Source organism: Dipodomys spectabilis, unplaced genomic scaffold, assembly GCF_019054845.1.
Source record: "Dipodomys spectabilis isolate Male_0828 unplaced genomic scaffold, ASM1905484v1 ptg000054l, whole genome shotgun sequence".
In the NCBI taxonomy this organism is placed as follows: Eukaryota; Metazoa; Chordata; class Mammalia; order Rodentia; family Heteromyidae; genus Dipodomys; species Dipodomys spectabilis.
Window position 1 is genome coordinate 22090869 of NW_024870731.1, and position 27011 is coordinate 22117879.

Consider the following 27011-nt stretch of genomic DNA (forward strand, 5'->3'; position numbering starts at 1 on the left):
TGTCCAAATCAGATCAGGAGTGTCTTTTATTTCTTTTTAAAATTTGAATACTCAGGGCCTCCTACCACTTAAACCATGGCTTCAGTCCATTTTTACATTAGTTATTTTTCAGATAGGGTGTCAGGTTTTTATCAGGGGCTATACTTCCCAGGTAGCTGAGAAAATGGGCATGCACCATTATACCTGGCTTATTGGATGCACTGGAATATTGCTAATTTTCTACCTACCTAGTCTCTATCCCTGAGCTTTTTTTTTTTCCTTTTTTGCTCAAAGCTAGCACTCTACCACTTTGAGTCATAGCACCACTTCAGGTTTTCTGGTGGTTAATTGAAGATAAGAGTCCCCTGGACTTTCCTGCCAGGGCTGGCTTCAAACTGTGATCCTCAGATCTCAGCCTCCTGACTCTAGGATTCCAGGCAGGAGCTACTGACATAGAGTGGGCAGCATCTGACTGTCTGGTGAGATGTCAGGGGTAGAGAGTACAAGAATAGGATTCAACCTGAAAAAAAAATTCTGGGCAATCCATGCACTCACCTGCATGGAGAAGGTGAGCGAGGTCCCCTGGAAATGCTTCTCCACCACCGTTCCGACTCTCTGGGTCGCCTGAAACAAGTCGGCCACTTCATCGGGACGCAGGTCTCCAAAGCGTGCCACTGGCCGCAGAGGGCACACGAGGACATCTGGAGCAAGGGGTGTTAAGGCACACTCAGCTGGCTTTGGAGAATACATCATCCCCCCATTCCTGATTCCCCTTGACCTCTCACAGACTAAAGAACCAGCAAACACATTTTTACCAAGAACGGAACTCCCAGATGGGCAAAAAGGGCTTAAAAACATGGTTAATTCGACTTCAATAGAGAAGCTGTTATATGCAGAATGTCTTTCAGGAGAAGAGATATTAATGTGGAGCGTGAGATAATTACCCCAGGGGGCGAGATCTCCTCTCACCTTTATCTCCCCACCCCTCTTCTAAAGTTCCTTTCATTCAGCAGCCTCAGGGCCCATGCTGGAGACACAACTGGCATCTGGGAGGTAACTTATGGTAGGGAACATTGTAAGTAAGATTTCAAGTTTCCTTTTAGAGAAACAACAGAAAATATGAAGTGAATATATGATAGCAATTGATCTTCCTTTTTTTTAAGGAGTGTAGACTTCTAACAAGGTACAGTGAGTTTCATAAAGTAAAAATGGATCACGGGCTAATTTATGACAAGGTTCCTCAGACTTATTATTCAGACTCCAAGAAGGTATTTTGAAGGTAAATAATTGAAGACAAGGGTATCTATCATAATGGCAAAGCACTTCATAAGTTATGACAAAACAACATGTTTTGTCTTTAGGAAAGTGATATAAGTCAGTTGCCTATTGGTAATAAATTAATATTTACTGTTATACCATCGACATTTTTGAACATGAACTCATACATGAGCATACACACACATACATATGCATGTATTTGTTGTGTGTTTACACAGATCCCCTACTTATGAAGGGTTTACATCCCAATTAGTCCATTATACACTGATGCATTTAAGACCTAATCTTTTGTATATCACAGCTTAGCTTAGCTGACCTCAAACCTTCTCAGATCATTTATATACGCCTACAGATGGGCAAAAGCATCTAACACAAAGCCTAATTTAAAAGAGCATGCTAAAGATTTCATTCAATTTATTGAATTTTGTACTGAAAGCCAAAAACAGAATGGTTGCATAGGGATACTTTCCCATCACTGTAAAGTTGAGAAATAAGTCACATCATCTTAAATTAGGGCCTATGTCTATAGATATAGTGTTTATTAATAGTAGTTTAATTTTCAGATATAGTGGGAGAAAAAAAATGAAAAAAACTCTCATATGTATTTTCTATTTCATTCTCTTCTCCATTCTCCTTGTTGCCTTAAGAAAGCATGATTATGCCTAGAGCTCAGCAGCAAACAAAAAACCCCCAGTCCTGCAATTGTTAGTCTCACCAGACTATCACGCACTTTAGCCTGTCACACCATTGGTAGAACTCAGGGCCCAAAGAAAATGTCAAAGGCTCAGCTAGACAGGCTTGATTTCCACAAGAGAAGGGAAAGCAAGCAAGCAAGCAAGAGAGAGAGAGAGAGAGAGAGAGAGAGAGAGAGAGAGAGAGAGAGAGAGAAAGGAAGGAAGGAAGGAAGGAAGGAAGGAAGAAAGAAAGAAAGAAAGAAAGAAAGAAAGAAAGAAAGAAAGAAAGAAAGAAAGAAAGAAAGAAAGAAAGAAGGAAAGAAAGAGGAAAGCGATTAATTTTGCTCGTAATCAGGAAATTCACGTCAATAGTAAACTAGGGAAAGGGGGCATTTGTTTAATCTGAGTTCATTTTTTAAGAGAGATGAAGGGAGGACTTTACCCATAGGGCATCTGATACTTAAAAAGATAATTATCCTTCTTTGGCAGGGCTGCTTTATTATCATGGGTCAATGAACCATTTAAAAATGAAGAATTTCCTTTCATTTCCTTTTAGCAGATTGCCAGCCTCCACTCCCACTGAGTTGCTTTTCCTTTGTGAAAATGGACCTTCCCCATCTTCGCCCTCCTTACTTTAATTTACACCCTCCCTTAGGCCCTGATTCCCAAACCTCAGCAAGATGACAACCATGCAAGCTTCCAACAATATCCATTAATTGCTGTGTTAGGCTTCTCTGCACACAGCAAGGGAGGTGGGAAAGGAATGGCATTTTCCTTATCGATGGCCTAAGGTGAAAATGAGTGGACTAGATCTGACTACTTTTGCAGCTCATGTAAATTTAGTAACTTCAATGACACCAAACTTTCTTTTGGTATCATTTCTTCTCAGCAATAAAATATTATGTCAAGTTTGCTTATGAGCTGCTCATAGCTTAACTCAATATTTAAGAGTCAAATATATGGGGAATTAAGTCAAAAGGGGTGATCAGTCAGATGCTATATTCTTTGTAGAAAAAAGCTATGCTCCAGAATTACATCACATATGCATTTATTACTTTTATGGATCATTACTTAATAATATAGATCACAACAAGGTGGAACAGGTTCAACACATTCTCATTGAGGTGATTTTTTTCTATTTTTTTTTGTTGGTTGTGGGGCCTGAACTCTGGGCCTGGGCTCTGTCCTTCAGCTCTTCAGCTCAAGACTACAGCTCTACCACTTGAGCCATGGTGCCATTTCTGGCTGTTTCTGCTTATGTGGTACTGAGGAATCGAGCCCAGGGCCTTGTGCATGCTAGGCAAGCACTCTACCACTGAGTTACCTTCCCAGCCCCAAGGTGAATATTTTTTGCTAGCACATTTGTACAACATTGTTTTGATATATGCACACACACACACACACACACACACACACACACATATACACACACATATATATATTCTCTATGACCTAATTCCTTGTTAAGAAGTTACCTTTGGGCTGGGAAGGTGGCTCAGTGGTAGAGCGCTTGCCTTGCATGCCTGAGGCCCTGGGTTCAATTCCTCAGCACCACATAAGCAAAAAGAAAAAAGCCGGAAGTGGTGCCGTGGCTCAAGTGGTAGAGCGCTAGCCTTGAGCTGAAGAGCTGAGGGACAGCGCCCAGGCCCAGAGTTCAGGCCCTACGACCGGACCCAAAAAAAAAAAAAAAAAAAAAGAAGTTACCTTTATTTGCATATAGCTCATATTTATAAACAAGTGATCAATAAAAAGGAATAAAATGAATTTTTTTTTTTTGTTGGTCATGGGGCTTGAACTCTGGACCTGGGAACTGTCCCTCAGCTCTTCAGCACAAGGCTAGCATACTACCACTTGAGCCACAGCACCACTTCTGGTTTTGTGAGTGGTTTATTGGTGATAAGAGTCTCACAGAGGGGCTGGGAAGGTGGCTCAGTGGTAGAGCGCTTGCCTTGCATGCCTGAGGCCCTGGGTTCAATTCCTCAGCACCACATAAGCAAAAAGAAAAAAGCCAGAAGTGGCGCTGTGGCTCAAGTGGTAGAGTGCTAGCCTTGAGCTGAAGAGCTGAGGGACAGAGCCCAGGCCCAGAGTTCAGGCCCCACGACCAGACCCAAAAAAAAAAAAAAAAAAGAGTCTCACAGACTTTCCTGCCTGGGCTGGCTTTGAACCATGATCCTCTGATCTCAGCCTTCTGAGTAGCTAGGAGTATAGGCATGAGCCACCGGCACCTGGCTAAAATGAACTTTTAAAGGTGTTCAATTGATATATGCTTTTGCAGGTGATCATAAGTATTATTTGTTTGTTACCCAGAAGACAACACAGGCATCTCTACTTAGTGGAAGTGACCACAAAGGCAGGCCCAGAAGACTATGCAAGCAGGAATGATATCTTGGTGTCTTGAGTCAAGCTATAGTGTGCCTGGGTGCTATGTAAGTGGGGGAGCTAGCCAGAAGCAGTCACACCATTCAACAGAATCTCTAGGCCATTTGAGAAGATACTTGGGTCTAGAAAAGTAAGAGGCAGCTATCTTCCCTCGGATCCTTTAATGACAGGCAGACAAAACTCTATGCCTTGACCTGACCACAGGCTATATCGGGACTATCACTTTCTTCTAGAACATTCCCTTTCCACAACCTTCCCTTGCAGGCTACATGCCTGTTGCATCCACCTTCCTTCTGTTCTGCAAACACACAAAGCTCCTTCCTTTTGTCCTGGCTATGTTTTCCATCTAGCATTCTGTTCTCCATGATCTTCACATGACTGCTTCTTTCTTGTCATTCTGAGTCCACTTCCAAATCACCCCCAGAGAAATGTTCTGTGACCATGGCTTTGCATTATTACTGGTTCCACTCATGTTGAGTCTATGTGAATCCTTTCATACCACTGGAACCTGGGCTGTTACCTTCTTTGGTCAGCAACTACATAACAGAATAACTAAGCTTCATAGGAACAAAGACTTTGCTTGGTGACTACTGTTTTATCAGTGTCTAGAATACCAGAACCATTTCATAAGTATTGAAGACAACAATAATTTAATTTGCAATCATATATACAAGTGTAGGATAACCTGCAAGATTGTCTTTTCTAATCCAAAGATATTTATCCTTACTACCTAGCAGAGGAAGAACTAATGTTGGGTATGAACTGAGAAATGTTAACTTGTTTTTAGTGTAAACTAATCTCATATATGCACAAAGGAAACATAATTATGAAGGTTGTGGTATGGACACCACACAGAAACTTCCTGATTATTTCTAACACAACCACAGAAGTTCCTGTTATCTCTAATTGGAAAAACAAAGCATATGATGTACAAACATGTAACAGCATTCACATACAGTGCTACTCACAAGTTCATCTAGGAATAAAAGAGTTTCTCCCAAATAAATGTATAAACATTAAGGGGAAATAAAATTAGCATTGCCTGAAGATGGTAGGATAGGCATTGTTCACTATGTTGTCCATAAGAAACAACACAGGGAAAGCAAATCAACTTTGAAGAATAACAGATAGCTTATGTAATTCTACTCCCACTGTTTAGATGCCAGTTGCTTTAAGTTAATATTATGGATGCTGTATAATTTGATTTTGAAACTCTTAAGCCTTTTAAATGAATATGATTTCTTCTTATTCCTGAACTATAAGGATACATTGTCTTTTGGGTTATGTTTATTTAGGATTAACACCTTGGCTACAATGTTTGAGGCTGCATAAATATAAACTAAAATGTAACTGAATTTAAAACATGGTTTTATCAAGTACTGATCATGCGAGAAAATCTGGGGAAGTGCTTACCAGAATGATATCCGGCCTCGCCCTATACCCTACAGTACAGAAATCCATTGGGCAATAATGTTTTAAAGGAAAGAGCAGGGCATTAGTTTCAATTCAGGCCTCATGGTCGACAGAGATTCTACACAAAAGAGGAAAAGCAAAGGCTTTTTTATTAAGCAGATGAAATCTAAACTTGGACTTCACAAATGAGAGATTACACTCAAACAGCAGGTTGGGTACCCATTAATTCATCCATTAATTGTGCAACTAACACAAGTTTTCAGTCTAGTGGCTGTGCTGGGACTCAGGCTGTCCAGATATGTAGGTCAGTAAGCCGATCTTGAGTAGTTTGCACTCAAATGTCCCAAACCACCTCTCAGTGTAGCAACATCACAGCAACTAAGACAAAGTACTGATAGCACTCAGTACAGAAGATGCTAGATTGCACACTGCCTTGGAATATTAGATATACTCTGTTCAATTTCTAATTTAAATCATTTCTTCATTATTTTGACCAAAGTCTATCCTTTAAAATCGTCTAGCAACTTAAGGGTAGCCATCAGGCATTTATCCTGAAGCCAAAAAATGAACATTTTATTTATGTATGTATTCTTATTTCCTTAATCTTTCCAGCAAAGCCATCTAGTATTATTATAATTTTCATTTTACAGATGATAAACATGACAGCTTTCAGAAAAGAAAATCACTGATATAGCACATTAAAATGAGATTAAAAGAATTAGCCCCAAGTCTATCTGATTCTAACGTCCATGCATTAATGACCATGCATGCTGACATACTTTGTATGACTTCATGACTCAGTCTCTGCCCGGCTTCTTATTAAAAGGGCACCCTGTGTTTCCAGAGTTCCTCTGTTCATAGAAGAGAACCAGAGTATTCATGAAATAATGAAGATACTGTGCAGAAGGCCCAAGAAACCCCTAGCGCTAGATGCAGAAAGCAGAGGAGACATACAATTCCATGGGCAAAGAGTTCTCAGTGATGAGTAGTGATGAAACTACCATCCTTCACCCCAAAGGAGAACCACAGGAATAGCAGGATCATCCTGCTTCAGGAGGTAAGCTGGAGAAGAGAAGGAAGGACTCAGTGCCTATATTTTGGCCTTTTTCTATTCTTGACTGTGGGTTTCTTCAAGGTAAATAAGTTGCCAGACTCTGGAGGAAGATGAAATATCACACTCTGTATCAATAAGTGAGGTTTTCAGACACAGTGAATGCCTTTGCTTGTTGGATCATTCAATTATTGGGAACCATTGACTTTTTCACAGCACCATTTACATCATGAGATAATACTAGTAACTTGGAAAGGGCCCTTTCCCTTTTCCTCTGTATGCCCATCACCACCATAGAATTGACTCTACATCCCTGTGAATATAAATACTTAGAGATTTTTGCCACATTAAAGTGGTGTGACAACAGGCCAAGTCCTAAGCTAAACTCTTTCTGACACATGGCTAACTCAGAATGCACCGTTTCCTTCTTAAGGAAATAAAAAAAACCCTGAATTGAATCTTTTGACTAGTCAAGTGCCTAAAGTTGAGATGGATGATTATTTGCAAATGTGGCCACAAGAATTGTTTCTGTCTTATCTGCCCATTTGCAACATGATTTTGATCCTTTTCTCATCAAGAATTGGAGTCGATTTGCCCTCTTCTTGAATCCGAGCAGCCCTTGAGACTTACATTGAAGAGAGGAATACTGAGGAAGTGTTATTATGTGGCTTTCCAACATTTAGCCTCAAGAGAAAGACTTTGCAATTTAGGATTTTGTGATTTTTGCCCTCCAGACAATTTTTTTTTTAATTTAATTTTATTTTATTTGAGAACATACTGTACAGAGGGGTTACAATTACATGGGCAGGATAATGCATACATTTCTTACCAAGCATTGCAGCCTCCTCCTTTCCAGACAATTTTTTTTTGCCAGTCCTGGGGGTTGAACTCTGGGCCTGGGAGCTGTCCCTGGACTCCTTTTGCTCACTCTACCACTTGAGCCACAGCACAACTTCTGGCTTTTTTCTGTAGTTAATTGGAGATGAGAGTCTTATGGACTTTCCTGCTTGGCTGGTTTTGAACCAGGATCCTCAGATCTCAGCCTCCTGAGTATCTAGGATTACAGGTGTGAGCCAACAACACCCAGCTTGAAAAAATCTTAAAACAACACACTGCTCAACAGTCTGGCTATCCTACTGGATAGTAAGAGTTAAAAAAGGAAAAGAACTAAGATCCCTTAGCTGATACCTGAAACTTAACTGTCACAGACTGTCTAGCCCCAATATATAATTGTTGGCGGATTCAAAATCTCTGTCTCAGTTATATACTGCTGCATTATAAACTACTGTAGAACAAGTAGTTTGGTATCTTTTGTTACTACCAGTCAGTGGCTATTATGTGTCTACTCATTCATATAACTACTTTCAGTTAGAAAGTAGACTAGGGACTGGGCTCAGCTGGCTCCACTGGGATCTTTGCTGTATCTACTATTTTATCTCAATCTAGAAGGAATCTGTAAGGCCTCTTAAGGCTATGTTCTTACTCATACTGTCTATCAAAGAAAATCACAAGCCAACCTATATTAGATGTAGAGAAAGAAAATCCATCTTTCCATAGGAGTAGAAACATCACATTGAAAAGTGTTATGGGCAGTGGAAAGCATCCTGTATTGGAGTCACCATTAAAATAATCTACCACAATTGGCAAAATCTGAAAAGCCATTCTGAGGATTTTGTAGCCATCAGAAAGAATGATATTATAGCATTCATAAGGAAATAGAAAGACTTGGAAAAAATTATATTAAGTGAAGTGAGCCAGACCCAAAGAAAATTGGTTGTATGGTTTCCTTCATTTGTTTTAACTAGAATGTGCCTATAAATCTACAAGTAAACATATTGGATGGTAAACACACACACACACACACACACACACACACACACACACACGCACACACACACACAAATGTACTTGGACATGATAAAGTATACTGGACTCTAGATATTGATACAGTGAGACCAAAGGAGGATATTCTTAGGAGAGGATCACAAGGGCTCAATAGCTATGTGCATATGATCATATAAAATGATGTTTATTGAAATAAACTCCAAGAAATGGAAATGAGAGGTTGTTTTGTTAGCTTGGGGTTTTTCTTTCCTTTCTTTTCTCCTTTGTTGCTGTTTTTGGTTTCTGTACCTTTTATCTTGTTGGTTTATCTGTTTTGGGGAGGGTGAAGGGTCACACAGAAATGGTGGGACAAAGGATGAACAAATGCAGCAGTGGTACTCACTAAACACTATGTTGAAAATGAACTTGGCTGGGCATGGGGGTATGGGGAGGAGAGTGAAAGGGCAGGAGGGAAAACCTGGGAGGAAACAAGGTAAAGGTGACATTGTTCAAAAAGAAATGCACTCATTACCTGGCTTATATAACTGTAACCCTTCTGTACATCACTTTTACAATAATAAAAAAAAAATTAATGGAACAGGTACCCAAGGATGCCTTAGATGCTCTACTAAGTATGCATAGCCATGACAAGTTAGAGACTCAGGATGAATCTTAAATATTAATTTCCTCTAATACCTTCATTATTAGATACAAAAAAGAGTTAAATGCCAATTGATTTGTTCAAAGTCACATAGTCAGAGGACAACTTTCCATACCAAAGCTCTTTGGATAGGGAGCACAACATTGTACTTTTGCCACTCTTAGAGTATTTTACCAACAATAAAAATCCCCCCTCCAATCAGAGGCCCAGAATCTTTGTCAAAAGCAAGCTCGGAGTCACCACCAATCACAGCAGTCATGTGACATGAGATTCACAGGCCACCCTTGTACTGATGCCTGAACCATAAACATGCTTAAGAAACTCCTATAGTCAAGGACAAAATAAAACATTGCAGAAGTGAGACATTCTGGAGATGACACCAAATTTTTCTTTAGTTGCTATATTTTTTATTCAAGATAAAATGAATTCTGTATTCTCATTAAGAAAAATAATGATGATTTTTTAAAAAAATGTAAGGTATTTCCATGCCAAGAAACATTTAACTGTAGAATCATGACAGAGAAATGGAAATGTACTGATTCTGATTATTAAGCAAGGCAACAAAATATTATTCCCAGAATTGTTCAGACTTGACCCCATTTGTTTTTTCTGTATCTGATCTATCCTAGAGATTTAAAACATAAAAGTCACCAAAACAAATCATCAAAATATCATTGACTTTGAGGAGACTCATTAGTGTGAATATACATGAAAATATAGTAAAGCAATATCAAAGAAAAGGATACAGAATTAGTCATTCTTTGGAACTAACAAATTACAGTTTTTATTCATCTCTACTGTAGATATTTAGGTAGTTTAGGATCTGTATGTTACAGGAAAATTTCTAGATTGCATTGTAGACTTCTGCAGACCAGACTTGGTATAATCCATTATTCGTGTTCTACCAAAATATTCCCAGTTCTTAAAAAAAATTGTAATTTTTAAGGATTGAGCTCAGGGTTTCAAATACTTTTAGCAGGAGCTCTACCATCAAGATACATCTCCAGTTTATTTTATTTTGAGAGAGAGTTCTACTTAATTGCCCATCCTGGCATTAGATTTGTCATCATCCTGTTTCAGTTTCTTGAGTAGATGGGATTATAGACATGTGCTACTAAACAGGCTACTTGAAAATGTTTAAAATAATTTAAAAAAAACTTAATGTCCCTTGAGAAAAAAATAGAAAGGCCTCTGAGCTAATGTTTAAGAGAAGAACTATTTTATCTGCTGTAAATAGCACAGGTGCCAAGCTCTTAATCAAAATTGGTAGCATCTAAAATGTAATCTACTCTTCACAATTTAGTGCTTTAGTAAATTTCCATACCAGCAAGGTAGAAATATTACCCTCTTCTCAAATTAAAGAAGGACAGTTCTGAAAATGCAAAGCTGCCAGTTTGGGTCACACCTTTCTTCACTGGATATTAACAAACCCATTTCAGTAATTCAATGTACGGTGCATGGGGTATTCATCAACCATAAGCACTAATGGCAAGGATGTAATTTTAAGCAAGTTTGATTTCCAGAATATGATAAAATCCAGAACAGCATGATTAAGGATGAAGTGAGCACTGGGCTCACACTGGATCTCAAGGCTAGTATCTTCACAGATATCTATTTTCATGCTTTGTCTTAGGGAATCCTTTGGAACTGAGAGACATAGGGACTGCTTAGTCATTTGGGGAAAGAAAAGCCAGGAATTCATATCTAGTTAGGTAGAGTCCCTACGCCAACCTCACAACTTGAACAATGACGTGGATGCTGCAAGGTGAGATTACATTCATAGAAAGAAATCTGGAGGAAGAAAGACAGGAGCATCCATCCTGGCAGCATTTTGGTAGCGTCTTCTGTTTAAATTTCATATTTTTCCATGACTTTTTCAAGACAAAGGAATCCTACATTGATTGACATACATGCTTGTATTAAGTGACATAGATGGGAAAGAAGTAAATAGTAAGGAGAAAGAAACAATATGTACAATATTTACAATGTCCTAGTGATAATCAGCAACCTTTTAGGTAGGTTATGTCACCTCCCACTCAGTTTTCCAGATTCAGATGGCGAGGACCAAAATGTTAAAACTGCATAGACAAGGTCAAGTACTTACTAAGTGAAAAAACAAGCTGGGACCATGTGGTACAATTGCCCATGGTATTTTAATGCCTCCTAAGGATACAAAGGTCTTCATGAACATATTGCAATGTTTACCACAGTGGCATGGCAGACGTCAGTGCCACGAGGTATTTGTCATCCTACTGAAAAAAAAATCTTGCAGTCTGAAAACAGTGGCTATGATGCAGTAAAAGAGCTTTCTTTACTGTAGTATTCTCTAGGGTTTTTAATGGGCTAATATGCTTTGTCCAACACTATACAGTATTTATTGATCAACTTATTATTACTATTGTTATTATTTGAAGATCATTATATAGCACAAATGCGCCAACAAATGATTGGTAGGAAGCCTAACCATTATTTCCAAGTCTCAGAGATGTCTGAAGGTTAAAATATAAGTTGAATAAAGACCCTAAATAATAATATAGGACGAGCTGGGTGCTGGGGGCTAATGCTTATCTTAGCTATTCAGGAGGCTGAGATCATGATTCAAAATCAACCTGGGAAGGAAAATTCCATGAGTCTCTTATCTTTAATTAGCCATCAGAAAACAGGAAGTGGTACTGTGGCCCAAGGTGGTAGTGTTAGCCTTTAGTGAAGAAGCTCAGGGATAGCGCCCAGGCTCTGAGTTCAAGCCCCACTACAGACATAAATAAATAAATAAATAATAAAAATAAATAACAATAATATAGTAAGAAGGAAGAAGGCATTCTTCTGCATTGAAAAATGTCAAGAATTGAGTATTAAGATACATTGGCTGAGACATGGAAGTCAGAAGTGGCAAACAATTCAGGTTATTGCTATATCCAGGCATGCAGTAGAATTCTACCTCCTGGAATCGTGTGGTCCAGTGAAACTCAGAGTTGTAAGCAAATATGACAAATGCACCTTCAGGCTTAAGTCCCTAAGTGACGAGGCAATCTGATTGCCCTAATACGCTGGGCCCTGCTTAAAGATGAGCAGGAAGCTCTCTACTTGTCATCATCAGAGTGAGTGGAGCAAGTTTGCTTCTGAATAGGTTTTACCTCTTTTGCTAACTCCAACTGACTTATGGTACCTGCTTAGATTGTGATGGTAAAGAGGTTTCTGATGCCCTGATTGGGATCAAGAGAAGAAGAATAGGGAACTTTATTAGTTTTGGCTGCCATGAGGGAGGAATGAATATCAGCTTGGGTGCCAAGTATCTGCCATTCTTCAATTATAAAGCAATAAAAATATTTTCTCAAGGATTCCCTCTCCCCTTTTCTTAATGATATAGAAGTCATTTCTGGGTCTTGCAATGTCTCTGGGTAACCATTATGAAAATCTATTATTATTGTTATTCTCATAGAGACAGACAGAAGTGTCTGGCATTTAGATAATTCTGGTTAGAAGAGTACTGAAAAGGAAAATTAACTGTCACTCAAAAGTCTGTCCATGATGTATAAACACAGGAATGGGAGGATAGCAAATATGAAAATGTTATAAAAATGCTCTTAGGAGTTAAGAGTTGGAGAAATGTTGAAGTGGAAGAAATAACATGTACTTAGAGGCTGAGAAAAACATTTAAGAATCATCCACAATGAGTTATTTTTTAAACTACAGATGCTATGCTCTAGTATAAAAATCACTTCAAAAAGATTGTACAAAAACCTCTAAAGTCTAGCACAGAACAGAAAATTACATTAAGAATTTGTAATTCACCATAAATTCCCTGTAAATTCACTGGTAATTTACATGTAACACAAACAAGTGAACAGCAACTAATCATGTACATACTTTCATTGTACCAGTAGGTAAATGAAGGATGGTCTGAGTCACCAGGACATGAGTGGGCACAATAAAATTAAATAATGCCCAAATTCCCATGCAACCAGAATTCTCCTAAAGCAAAGATTCCTTGGGTTCTGAACCTGATATGGATTCCAAATTTAGGTTTGCTTATTTCACTCAAAAGTCGCTAAAAACTGTAGTTTCCATTATATTTTCAATACTTGGCCAAGCCAAAGGAGCAACTATTGGAATGTAAAGAGGACAAGAGGAAAAAAAGGAATGTACACTTAGAAGCTAAATATTCTTGGAAGTTAAGAAATACATCCCTATAGACAGGACCAACTATATTCTCAGTGTCTTATGTAGAATTTAATTTAGAACTTCAATAAATGTTTGGTTAAAGAAGAAACTATATGTAGCTTTATTTGTGGCTTAATTCTGGAAAGAATTCATGAGTGATTTCTTCAGTGTTTCACAAACTATGTTGTTTTCACAGATCTGTAGACATACCAACAGCCAACATACTCAAATGTAAATAATTGAGAAATACACATTTAACTCTAAAAAAATGAATAAATTCCTAATCTAAAAGAGACCCAGTTTAAGTCATAGGAAAAAAAGTAGAAATGGCCTTTACCCACAGTCAAAGTTCATTCCTTTTAAACAGAAAACTTGTAGATCATTAATTCCAGAAAAATCTGAAGATTTTGTTCTACGCTATTTAATAAAAATGGTGAAATCTCTTCTGTGACAAATAGTAATGTTGATAGAAAAAAAGTTCTTTATTTCAAAAATATGAAAGAGAGCCTTAATTATGATAATTTGTCTTTCTCATAGAATTTGAATAAACGCCCACCTTACCCCCCAAATTCAGTCAGTCATCCATGAGCTAGCAGACTAAATGATGTGAGAATATTTTGTAGTGACAGGTATTCCACAAGTGTTTCATGAATGAGCTCTTAAATAAATGATTGAATCAAGACCCATAGAACCAAAAATTCGAAAGATAAAGCCAAAATACTTTGGAGAACTTCATGTTTTTCATATATTCACTCAATAAATATTTATTAATGGAATGCCCTCTACCTGATAATGAGACCATAACACAACTCGATACACTTTTCCTTTTCTTCCCTTCCAAAGGTGTATATTCCATACAGAAAGAAGGCAAAAATCACATCCAAATGAAGTCAGAGATCAAATGAGAGAGCAAAGATGCACTGACTCAGGGAGAAGAGGATTTCCAGCCAAGCTTGCTAAGCTGGGGATGAGTTTAGTGCTTTCAGCAGAAGAGTCAAGACAGTGCAGGCTTTTGAGAACTTTGGTCAGGGGTCTGCATTTATCCTACCTGTGTGGAAGCTGCTGAACTATTTCAAACATTTGGGAAGTGGAAGTTTGTAACCAAATCTGAATTCTCTTTTAGAAATATCACTCTCTAGGCTGAGTAGAAGGCAAGGATGAAAGTAGAAGACCATTGGAATCTATTTACTGAAGTCGAGGTGAGAAAAATGGAAAACAGGCCTGGATTATGCTGGTAGCAATGTACATGCAAAGACCTGGAAATGGCTTGCTGTGGTAGGAGCAAAAAGACTTACAGATGGAGGCAAAGGAAAACAAACAGTAAATAAAACCTCAAGATTTGGATTTGAGAAGATAGATGGAGAGTAATGTAATTTATTAGATAAGGTACAGTATCATGGAGTTCACTAATAAGATGCCTTTCCTTCTTGAATTTACAGATTCCCCAGAAATAGATTTCTCTAGCCTGGGTGCCTAGATAGGATTCAAGGTTTTATTAACCTAAAATTGTTGGCAAAATGGTGAGGGGGATGTATGTGTTTGCATTTATTGTTTTCCTATGGTCTACAGTTTGCAAATCATTCTTCGTCTTCACACACACACACACACACACACACACACACACACACACACACACACACACACACACACACACATCACATACTGCAGTGAAGCTTAGTGGTAGAGCATGTGCTTAGTATAGGTGAAGTCTCAGTGTGTGCAAGACTATAAAGGTCTTATATCACCCCCAGCAAAGTTAGAAAATTATTTTCAAATTAGTCCCCCTCCTCAAATGAGAAATGGGTTCTGGTTTTTGCTCATTATCTTTCAGAATTTAAGAGGCTCATTCCTCAAAAGTAAGACAAATGTTTGTTCTGTGTCTCAGTCACGTGCTGTCTGTCATTCATGAGCTGAACCCTGCTCAAAAGACAAACAAAAGATTTTTAAATGGCATAACATTAAAGTCATTTTAATCTGATTCAGCAGTGAGCAATTTAAGACATGTCTCTTCTTACAAAAGACAGCTGGACACATAGATGATTATGCAATCCATTCAAAATTAAAGAATAGGCTAAATAATTTACAACAATAAAAATGCAGAAAATTCTACTAAGAAAAAGAAAAAGTCAGTAGCTCTCAGCACTAAAGGAGATAATGATTTTCAACTTTTGTTTCCAAAACAGGATGCAAAAGACATCTTAATGTCACTGTGGTAGCTTCCAGTATAGAATTAACTTAATCAGGCGGCCTCTAAAAACAAAGCAGCAATTCACTGAGGGAAGGAGGAGGGGGAAATCAACAGTGAACTACATTGCTAGGGTGTAAAGGAAATAGAGTTTTTTCTAGACAGTGACTTCTATGCAAATATAATTCAGCATTTATGATTAATTTTCTAAGGCTTGTAAATGAAAAAAATGTTCTTTTCATCTGCTTCAAGATTTCTAATAAAGTCAACTGCCAATGACAAAGGTCTGACATCTTTGAAACAATAATAGTAGAGAAATGCATTTTTCAGTTAATCTTTTCAATGAAGAAGGTCTTCCTTGGAAACGGAGTTGCTTTTTCCTATCTCTTTCTTGCCCAGCTCTTCTACCCAGAGTTAGATAAATATTTGTAGCTCCTTCTTTAGAGCTTTCCCTCCAAGAATAATATATGATGTTAAAAACCTAACAATATTAGATAATATTTAATAGTACCATTGCATACCATAAAGTAAAATCTAAACAAACTAATTTTTAAGTCAATGGAAATGAATTGCATTTAAAGGGTTCCTTTCTTCAATATTATCTTCTTACAAAGATTATGCTAACATGAGATTTAAATACTATTTCATTAACACCCATGTTATTGTTTATTCATTCCATATGGAAAAGTTCACCTCTGCTTTTTGACATTTCACTCACCCATCCACCCACCTCCATTTCTTCCTTTGATCCTTGTCTGTATTTCTTTTTTCATCCTAACCTAAGCATCACGATCCATTAGGGTCTAGGAACTAATGCTACTATTTCCTTACTTTTTCCTTTATAATTCTAACTGTATGGATTGTAAAAACCTAATTCTGAACAATTAAGAAACCTAACATGCAGAATAAATACTGGGTAAACATTTCAAATACCTCCATTTATTTACAATTTACGATTTTTCATCCCAATGTCATATTTAGATAGTAGTACAGAAAATGATATGGTTTATGTACTGTTTTAATTAACAGAATAATAATCTGAAAGATTTCTAAAAATAACCAGCTGGATCACAAGACACCAATACAGTTTAACTGCATTTTATATATGTGAAAGCAAATACTTAGGCATGCCTAAAAAGAGAAAACTGTGGAAACAAAACAGATGTCCTGGCAACTCCATGACAAATTTACATTTGTATATTGTTAGGATTCTAAAACCCACTCCTATTTTCCTCCCTCTGAGATATTAAAAGCACGTCTATGCTAGCAACAGTTTTCTAGCATGGGAACTCAGGCATTGGTCCCATCACCTCTGTTTACCAATCTCACCATAATTCACATCAACTTCACCATCACTGTTGAAAAGAAATTGCTTCAATCCCTACACCCATTGCTTTAAACTAGTGACGTAACATCCTTTATTGCTGACTAAATGTTCTTGCAAGAGACTGCAATCTTGGGCTGGGAAGGTGGCTCAGTGGTAGAGCGCTTGCCTTGCATGCCTGAGGCCCTGGGTTCGATTCCTCAGCACCACATAAGCAAAAAGAAAAAAAGCCAGAAGTGGTGCTGTGGCTCAAGTGGTAGAGCGCTAGCCTTGAGCTGAAGAGCTGAGGGACAGCGCCCAGGCCCAGAGTTCAGGCCCCACGACCAGACCCCCCCCCCAAAAAAAAGAGACTGCAATCTCAGCTACTATTACAGAATGTCCAATACTATGAACGATCCTACATTCTGAAAAGGCACTCTTACTTAGAATCTCACTTTAGCTTACAAAGAGAAAAAAAGCAATCCAAATTGTCAGGGATTTTAGGTTTTTAATGCCACTGGTAGCCCTAGATCCAGAATAATGATTAGGTAAAATAGACTGCTGTCTATGGAACAGATCTAACGGAGCATCATGAGTTGACAGAAATAATCATACGTGGCTACTGAATGCTTGAAATGTGGCTAGCATGGCTACTTAATGTAATGTAAATTATACTGCATTTCATGCAATTTTCATTTGCCATTTAATAACTATATTTAAACCTTACATTTTAATTTTAATATCCCCTTGTAGTTTATAACCACTTATAGCTGTTCGCTATTAAATAGAAGCCAGGATGATGATGACAATGATGATGATTATTATTAATTAGAAGCATAGGATACCAGAGAATGGTAGAAACTGGGGCGAAATGAAAAACAAATGACCCCAAGGCAAGCTACCACATCTTAGCTATTTGTTCATATAGAATTTCTAGGTGTACTCTCCTTATAACTAGCTTTTTACAACTACAGGCAGCTCTTACTTCCCATGGTTCAAATATATATAAATTTTAGTTGCTACAGTTAGCTAAGTAATACCAATATGAATCACATTTTGGTTAGTAAGGACTGTAAAAGACCTTCATATATATAATGTAATTTTATCATATAATGTTATATACTATATTATATTTATATGATACATAGTAATATATAGTATATAATATTCTCTAAAGGAATTTGTGAAGATCACCTGTTATCACATTCACTTGAATTCTCCCAATTTTCCCCAAATAGCTTCATGGAAAATTTCATGTTACCAAACCCCTTGACCTCCAAATATATCAAACTTGCCTGTTGAGCATCATTCTGAACATCAAATGTTTCCTTGTTCATCACAATGTGTTTATATGAGGCATTTACAATGGGTCTCATCAACCCCATGCTTGTCTCTTATTCCACATGGGAGATGAATACCAAGCATAAGCATAATTCCTGCCAGAATTGTTTAAAAACAACAGAAGAAATGCATATATCACTGTTGCTTTTCCTTCAAAATGCTGTGCTGTCCACCCTTTCGACAACACATCCTCTACCACAGTCTAAAAACTCTTTAAAAAATAGAGGCCATGTCTTGTTCATGTCTGATCTAAAGACAAGCATTGGAGGCCAGGTTAAGTCTCAGTTCAGATGTTACCTCTTAATAGACTTAACCACTGCATCGAGTACCCCTTCTTCCCTCCCTCCTCATCTATTTGTATTCTTCATTGCTAGAAATGGAGTGTTTGTATAAGCTCACTAATTTCATACCAACCATGTAAATTGAAATGAAGGAAAGAATTAAAAAATGTCTGGTTGTCAAACATATCATAGTGGATGGATACAAATCCCTGCTTACCATTGATAGTTGAGTGGCAGACTAATGTATGTGGGGCTAGATAGACTGAATAAATGTATATTTATGTCACTTATGACATTTGAAATGAATTGATGTTTGATTAATAAATGAATTATGATAAAACTATATTTTAACCAGTAGAAAGGAAAAAAACAGCTATTATTCTTCAAGACAACTCATAGTCACAAATTGATACTTTCCTTTCCTGTCTTCCTTTTTCTAAGTTTTACCCTCCAATAAATCTAAAGATGAGAATTCTTCCTGCGGGTGAACTCCCTGGGCCCAGCTACCATTTGCTCAACAACAAGATGGAGGCGTCTCGCTTCATAGCAGCATGTGTGAAAACAGCTTGGGAGTTTTGTTGAGAATAAGCTCAAGATGAGTCAACAGAGAAATGTTGTTTGTAGGAAACACATTTTATCTCAGACTGTGAATGCAAGTCTGGCATTGAGTCCAGGGAGGGGATTTCTCACTCTGATCTTGTTGGCAGGGCCATTCATGTAGTCTTCTGTCAGCTTGGGGAGTCACCAGGGACAGCCCATAGCACATTCTTCGAAAAAAAAAAAAAGGGATCCACATAGCTGAGGAAAATGAAACAAATGGAAATGAGAGAACAAGGGCTAAGGCTCAGAAAGCCTATTATCTTGGGAAGTGAAGAAGTTGCAGAATAATAAACTAGCAAATGGTAGGACAAATCTGAATCCAAAACATGGGGTTGTAGTGAGACACATGCTAAATTCAAATTCCATTTCCATCACTTTTTTGATATTTGACTTTGGGAAAATCAGCTCTTTGCTTCGAGTATCAGTACTTTATCTACAAAATGAGTGTGCTTTATTCTATTTAAACTACACTTCGTACCAATGATAGAAAGTTCTTGAAAGAATCTCAGCTCTACAAGTAAAAGGAAGAAGAGACTTACAAAAAAAGATACCACTTTCAATCCCCAATGAAATGACAGACACGGACAAAATTATTAATGGATTATTTAGGACATAAGTCAAGGTCCTTAGCCGAGGTCCCTCGGCCACTTAGTAGAAAGTGCATCAATATAATAATGAGAATATGGGAATATGTAAAGAAAAATGCTGTATATTTATTCGTACTCACTTCTTGCTGAAAGTGTCCAACATCTTAAATCACAGCAATCTACAACAAGTAGGGTTCTATCACAGTAGAAATCATATATTTTAACATATCTATGTAGTAGTTTAGTTATTGATATATTGAAATATCATCTACTCTAAAAGTACTTATTATTATAAAATACAGTAGTCATTAAATCTGCCATCAGTTCTTATTTAATGTGTAATAAATTAAGTACATATTTCACTATGTCCAAAATTTGCCCTTGAATGTTGTGGTAACTTTTATTTAATGACAGACCAATTTCCTCTGTATTTTCTTTATACTTCATTGTCTTTATACACTTTTATTTATTTATTTTTCAGATATGGTCTCACTATGTAGCCCAAGCTGGCTTGAAATTTCCATTTTCCCACCTCAGTTTCTCTAGTGCTGAGATTACAGTTGCTAGTCATCATGTCTGGTTTAACTGTCTTTGTGGGAAGTGGTAGACAGACTTAGCCAACTATAATAAGACTAGCCTACCACAGAAAAGAACTCTTGCTTTACATAAAGTATGATGAGTTCCTTTACAATAGAGGATCAGCCTATTACGACCAAAATCTACTATTTAACTTCAAGGTTATAGGAGTGGAATATTCAGGCACTGTGCCTTCCTATTCAACAGGAGATATAGCACACAGCACAACCATACCTGTAAATATCTGGAAATAATCATTTTTAGACCACATCTGTCTAATCTAAATTTCAGCAAAGATAGAAATGTTCTATGGTTATGCTCCATCAACAGGAGCTACTAATGACATCTGAAGTGAGGGTAGAATGAATGAGCATGCTAATTAATTTATATTTAAACAGTTACAAGCTCTAATAGGTGGCTCACCTTAGAGCAAGCTAACTTGTACCAAACACAAAAGACAAAAAAAAAAAAAAAAAAAACAAGCTAAGTAACACCCAGAAAAAAAAAAAACCCAAAATAAACAGATACATCCACACTGGAGATTTAAAAAAATAATTAAACAGGGTTGGGAAAGGTGGCTCAGAGGTAGAGTGCTTACCTTTCCTTCATGAGTCCCTGGGTTCGATTCCTCAGCACCACATAAACAGAAAAACCCAGAAGTGGCGCTGTGGCTTAAGTGGTAGAGTGCTAGCCTTGAGTTGAAGAGTTGAGGGACAGCGCCCAGGTCCAGAGTTCAGGCCCCATGTCCGATAAAACCAAAACAAAAACAAAAACACCCCAAAATAATGGCCCAACAACACTGCACTGAAAAACCAAAATAAATGATAACCAAATATACATGGATCCCATTTAAGTCATCCTATTGAAAAACTAGTAATAATTGGTGGTTGTGGTGGCTAATGACTATAATATTAAATCCTTGGGAAGTGGAAATAAAGAAGATATGGTTCAAGGATGGCCCAGGGAAAAAGTTCATGAATCTGAGCCAATAGCTTAAATAGTAATTCCCAGCTGTCATTCCAGTTATGTAGAAGGATCAGATCAGGAAGATTAGTTTCCAGCCATCCCTGATCAAAAATGAAAAAGTTGACCGAAGCTCATGCTATAAGAAAAGTTGGACATGGTGAAGTGTGCCTGTCATCCCAGCTACGGAAGGAAGTAAAAAACAGGAGGATTGTGTCCAGGCAGGCTTGAGCAAGAAGCAAGACCCTAAATCGCAAAAACAAACAAACAGAAAACAGCCTTCACTCACACCTGTAATCCTAATTACTCAGGAGGCTGAGATCCTGGTTCTGAGCCAGCAGGGACAGGAAAGTCCATAAAACTTTTAACTCCAATAACCTACTCAAAAAATGCCAGAACTTGTACTGAAGCTCAAGTGGTAGAGCACTAGCTTGAGCAAAAGTTCATGGATAGCACCCAGACTCTGAATGGAAGGCTCAAAATTGGCAAAAACAAAACAAAACAAAAAAACCCAACCAAACAAACAAACAAACAAAAACAAAAAAAAACAGACCAAAAGGGCTGGAGGTATGGTTTATTCAGTAGAAGGTCTAACTAGTTAGCACAAATCCTTGGATTAAAACATTAGGACAGGGCTGGGAAGGTGACTCAGTGGTAGAGTGCTTGCCTAGCATGCATGAAGCCCTGGGTTTGATTCCTCAGTACCATATAAACAGAAAAAGCTAGAAGTGGAGTTGTGGCTCAAGTGGTAGTGCGCTAGCCTTGAGCAAAAAGCTCAGGGACAGTGCCTAGGCCCTGAGTTCCAACCCCAAGACTGGCAAAAAAAATAAAACAACAACAAAAAAACTTTAGGACAATCATAAAAGGATAAAAAAGGAATTTTTTATAATCAAGTAAATATTGAATAATATCAAGAAATTACTATTAACTTTATTAGGTTTGATAATGGTATTATAGTAATATTAAGAAGTCTCCATTATTTTTAAAGACACAGAGTGATGTGTGTACAGTTGAGATAATTCTTTTTCTAAGAATCACCCTAAAATATGTTAGTAAAGATAAAAGTGGATGAAAGAGACAGGATAGCAAAATTCAGATAACAACTGACATTCTTCATATTCTATTTCCTATGTTTGAGTATGCTTGAAACATTTCAAAATGACTTCTTTCTGTAAACTTTTTTTTTTTTGGTCTTGGGGCTTGGGCACTGTCCCTGTGCTCAAGGCGAGCACTCTTCTGCTTGAGACACAGTGACACTCTGGTTTTCTAGTGGTTTATTGGAGATAAAAGTCTCACAGACTTTCCTGCCCCAGGTGGCTTTGAACCACGATCCTCAGAACTCAGCCTCCTGAGTAGCTAGGATTACAGGCATGAGCCACTGGCACCCAGCTTCTGTAAACTTTTTAATGTCCTTAATTATTATCTTTAGTTTTAATTGTCTTTAGTAGTTTAGTAGTTGATAGTTTATAATAGTTTTAGTAGTTGGTAGTAGTTTATAGTAGTTTTGGTAGTTAGTAGTTTACATCTTAGCAGTTTTTATTAATTATCTTTAAGTAGTTTACAAAGGAGTTGTCATTTAACAAAGCAGTTTATGAATACACTGCATCTTGATCAGTGTCAACATGCATTTTGACATTCTCACCTACCCACCCCAACCCACCTCTTCCCTTATTTTTGTGAATTTTATAGTATATACATGGAATTTTTGACAGCATTCATGATTTTGTAGTAGATATAGTGACTGCCACATAATAAACATCAGTAAACAGCAATGACTAACATGATTGTTGTCCCTTTTCATCCTCCAAGTCAAAACTAAGATCAATTAGAAAAGAAAAAGTACACTGAGGTAGCCTTGTGTTCAGTGAAAGAACAAGCATTTTTTTTTTGGGGGGGGGCCCGGTCGTGGGGTCTGAACTCTGGGCCTGGGTGCTGTCCCTCAGCTCTTCAGCTCAAGGCTAGCACTCTACCACTTGAGCCACAGCGCCAATTCCGGTTTTTTTCTTTTTGCTTATGTGGTGCTGAAGAATCGAACCCAGGGCCTCAGGCATGCAAGGCAAGTGCTCTACCACTGAGCCACCTTCCCAGACCAGAACTAGCATTTTTTTTAAGAAAGAGAGGTCTAGTAAGAGGAAACTATGCTGTCTCTTGAAGTAGTAACTGCCATATGGTAGCTTATGTTTATTGAGCACTTACAATTGGGCGAATGTGGGCCTAAGCACTTTCCAGATCCCCTATTCAACCTTTACTACAGTGTCATCGAAGGGAAGGTATTCTTGCCTGTATCCATCCATTGGAGTAGAGCCAGCAGAGATTGATCACTTGGTGAGGATGTTGCAGAAGAGGTCAAGGTAAATGGTTTTGCTAGTTGCCCTTTACTATTCCTGATAAGCGGAAAACTCTTCTGATCCAATGAACATGTCACTCAAATGAATTTTGCAGCTTGGTCTGCTGGGCTGGCTCACGTTCAGCCAGGGTACAGAGAGCAATTCTTGCTTCTACTTATCAAAAAGTCTTTAAGTATCACCTCTCTCTTTCAAGTAGGAGATGAAAGCGTCATATGAATTTAATTATCTGTAGGCAAAAGGATGATATGACCAATGAGATGCTACATCTTAACAGCTCCATTTATCCATTTTCAAATTCACCATAAATTAAGGGAGTACATTTTCCCCTGGCTGCCATTTGACCAAGAAATATCTCTGGTATATCTTTGTCAACATGTTTCAGAATATAAATCCAAATTACAAAAACTAAACTTGGTAAAAAGGCTGTCGTCATACATTATATCACTTGGAAAGAAATATTGGTGACCTTATGCAGTATGGCTGTTATAATAGTAATAAAATTGAATCTTGGAAGATTACACTTCTGGTCAAAGTAGTAAAGTGTGACCTTATTCTATTCAACATTGACATTTATTATATTAATTCATATGTAAAAAACTGCATTAAAATGATATTAAAGTCTTGGTTAGAAATGAGAATGTTCAAGAACTTCAGAAATTAGATTTAACTTCACCAGCACTTCATAGCATCGAGCCTGTTTGAGACAAATCAAACTAAATTTCTTTCACCAATTTCTGATTCAGTGCTAATTTTATTATTATTACCATCTCATTCACGCAAAACGTCTTTTCTCCCAACACCTCTTCAAAATAATTTATAAACCCAAGCTCATTTTCATCATGCTCTGGAGAACAAAAAGAGAACACTGGAATAATGAATATACAAACCTGACTCAGGATCAAGCCACCTGCTCATGTCAGAGAAATTCTCCCAGGGCAAATAATACTATGATTATCATTGAGTACACATCAGATATGCACAAGTCCTAGGAAAAATATCCAGGCCCAGACGTGTGGAAGCAGCTAGATTTCACAGAATTACCACCATGAAAAGAAAAGCCAACATTTTGGCCAGTGCTTGTTTTTATTTTTAATACATGTGGCTGAGATTTTTTTCTTCTTTTTCTTTTCTTCTTTTTTTTAAAGTTGGCAAGGTAGTATTAAGGAAATTCTCCTTTGAATCTAAGTTTTATACATCATCTTAGTGGAGGGTGTGGGGATGAACCATAGAATAATGAATTAATGCTAGGGTCTGGCCCTAAATCAAGTGATTGCTTGCTTTTAATGACTAGCCTAACGTTTAAGGGTTGCCATAGTACATTCCCAACTCACCTTCTAACCATGTTGTATCAGTCAGTGTTTTGTCACTGTAACAAAAGCGCCTGATTAAAAAAGAAAAACTTAAATAGGAGGAAAGATTTATTTTGGCTTGCACTTTCAGAGTTTTCAGTCCATGAGGAGCTGGCTTCATTGCTGTAGGCCTCAGGTGAGACTCACATACAGAGAAGAAATGCCATGCCAGAAGAGCACAGAGAGATAACAGGAAGAGGCTAGAACAAGCTGAGTCCTTCAAAGGTTTGACAGACATGTGCCTAGCAATCCATTTTCCCTAATCAGCCCATAGTTTCAACTACTTTCTAAGACTATCAATAGATTAATCCATTGGGCAGGTCCTATCACATTCTATCAGTTGACCAAATTTTTAATCAATGAGCCTTCAAGGTACATTTCATACTCAAACTTTAAAACATGATTTTTTTTAAACTATTCTCATGAACATTGGCAGACTTTAACCAAAATTAACATTTGTGCTACTTTTTCTTAATAATCTCAGTTAATAGTGTTTTCTACTCACAATATCTTTCAGTTTACATCACTAGATGAAGCTAAGTGTTATGACAGCAAGCAGCCCCCATAACTCAGACACTTATAACAAAAAAAAAGCTTACAATTCACTCTGGTCTAGTAAGAAACAGGCCTCCCACCCAAGTTTCTCAGACATCAAGGCTGAGTGTAGAAACACCAACTTAAACACTGTGAGGAGCCAGGCCAGCTGAGAAAAACTCTATACATTCTTGTACCAGAAGTGCAGTGTGAAGTCCTACATGACACAATTCAATGCCATAGCTAGTCAGATGGTTCTAACCCAACCCCAAAGGGCAATTCTCTCACGTGTCTAGATGGAGAACTGATATAGCCAATATCATCAATGAGGCCTTATTACCATGAGCCCAAAATCTTTTCATTCCTACCAATCTGAGATAGTTTTCACCTCCTTCTAAAAAATACTCCTTGTTCCTTTTGCTGAAAGGAAAATAACTGTTCACATGGTTAATATCCAGAACATGTTATTTTACCTCCTACAGCCCTCCCTTATGACTCTGGATGAACAGTGTCTCCATTGGGATTCTGTTTCCCACAATGCTTTGCTGGACAGATATTGCCTGAATGATTGAATAAGGCTGTCTATGTAATGAGAGTTTCGTCTTGGAAGACTTCAAATACCCTGGAGGCTAGTAATACTTGATAAGTAATAAACCTTTTTTACTTTTTCTCTTATTTATATCATAAAGATACTTAAAACAACATTAAAATAATCATAAAGATGAAATAAAAATGAGCCCATAATCCCACCACCCTAAACCAACAAATGATTTTATTTCTCTTCCTTTCTACCCTCATTCAGAGGGCATCTACTTGCTTTACACAGGCATGTTCAGGGTATTCAGGAAGTATTCTAAATAGAAAACAAGGGGTTCCTCAGTGGACATGCCATTTGTCCTTCTCCCTGGCAAAGACATGTTAGGTCATATCTTAAGATTGATTTTTATTTTCCACAATATATATGTGTCTTCAATTTTAAAGCTCTTATGTTACTTAAGACAGTCACCATACCCTTCACTACTCTCATGAAACCACCTCTGGCATGAAGAGCTAGGTTTTCATCTTACGGAGGAAAGGTGGAGTTCATGCTAAACTTGGGGATGATTTTGGAGAACATCAGTGAAACAGGGAAAATTGCCAGCATACCATGGCCCATCACTCAGGCTTCATTAATGAGACCTGCAAGCACATAGATTTTAACCACATTTTTGGCTCAATTCTTTGTTCCATTTCATGAATCCAATTATTTTCATTTTATTATTCTTGTTATTGATGTCATCTGACTTGGACCCTTTCTAGAACAAGATGAATACACACACACACACACACACACACACACACACACACTCACACACACACACACATACACACACACACACATACACACATACACACACACACACTCACACACATACATGGTACTTCGTTATTCTCCTGTTCTATCAACAAGCAGCAGGAAGTCATGTGAGTTGATAAACCAGCCAGACTCTCATTTAAGATCAAGCAAGTCCTAAAATTTATACT

At 37.6% G+C, this 27011-nt stretch overlaps 1 protein-coding gene across 7 annotated transcripts in view; it reads right to left on the bottom strand.

The window, feature by feature from the left end:
• The window catches only part of Fhit (fragile histidine triad diadenosine triphosphatase), a 1324198-nt gene that overhangs the window by 260181 nt on the left and 1037006 nt on the right, over positions 1 to 27011 (bottom strand). For all 7 annotated transcript variants that reach the window (XM_042680216.1, XM_042680219.1, XM_042680218.1 and 4 more), the window contains one exon: positions 535 to 680. In XM_042680216.1, the coding sequence (XP_042536150.1) occupies positions 535 to 680 (146 nt within the window). The remainder of the gene's footprint in view (positions 1 to 534; positions 681 to 27011) is intronic.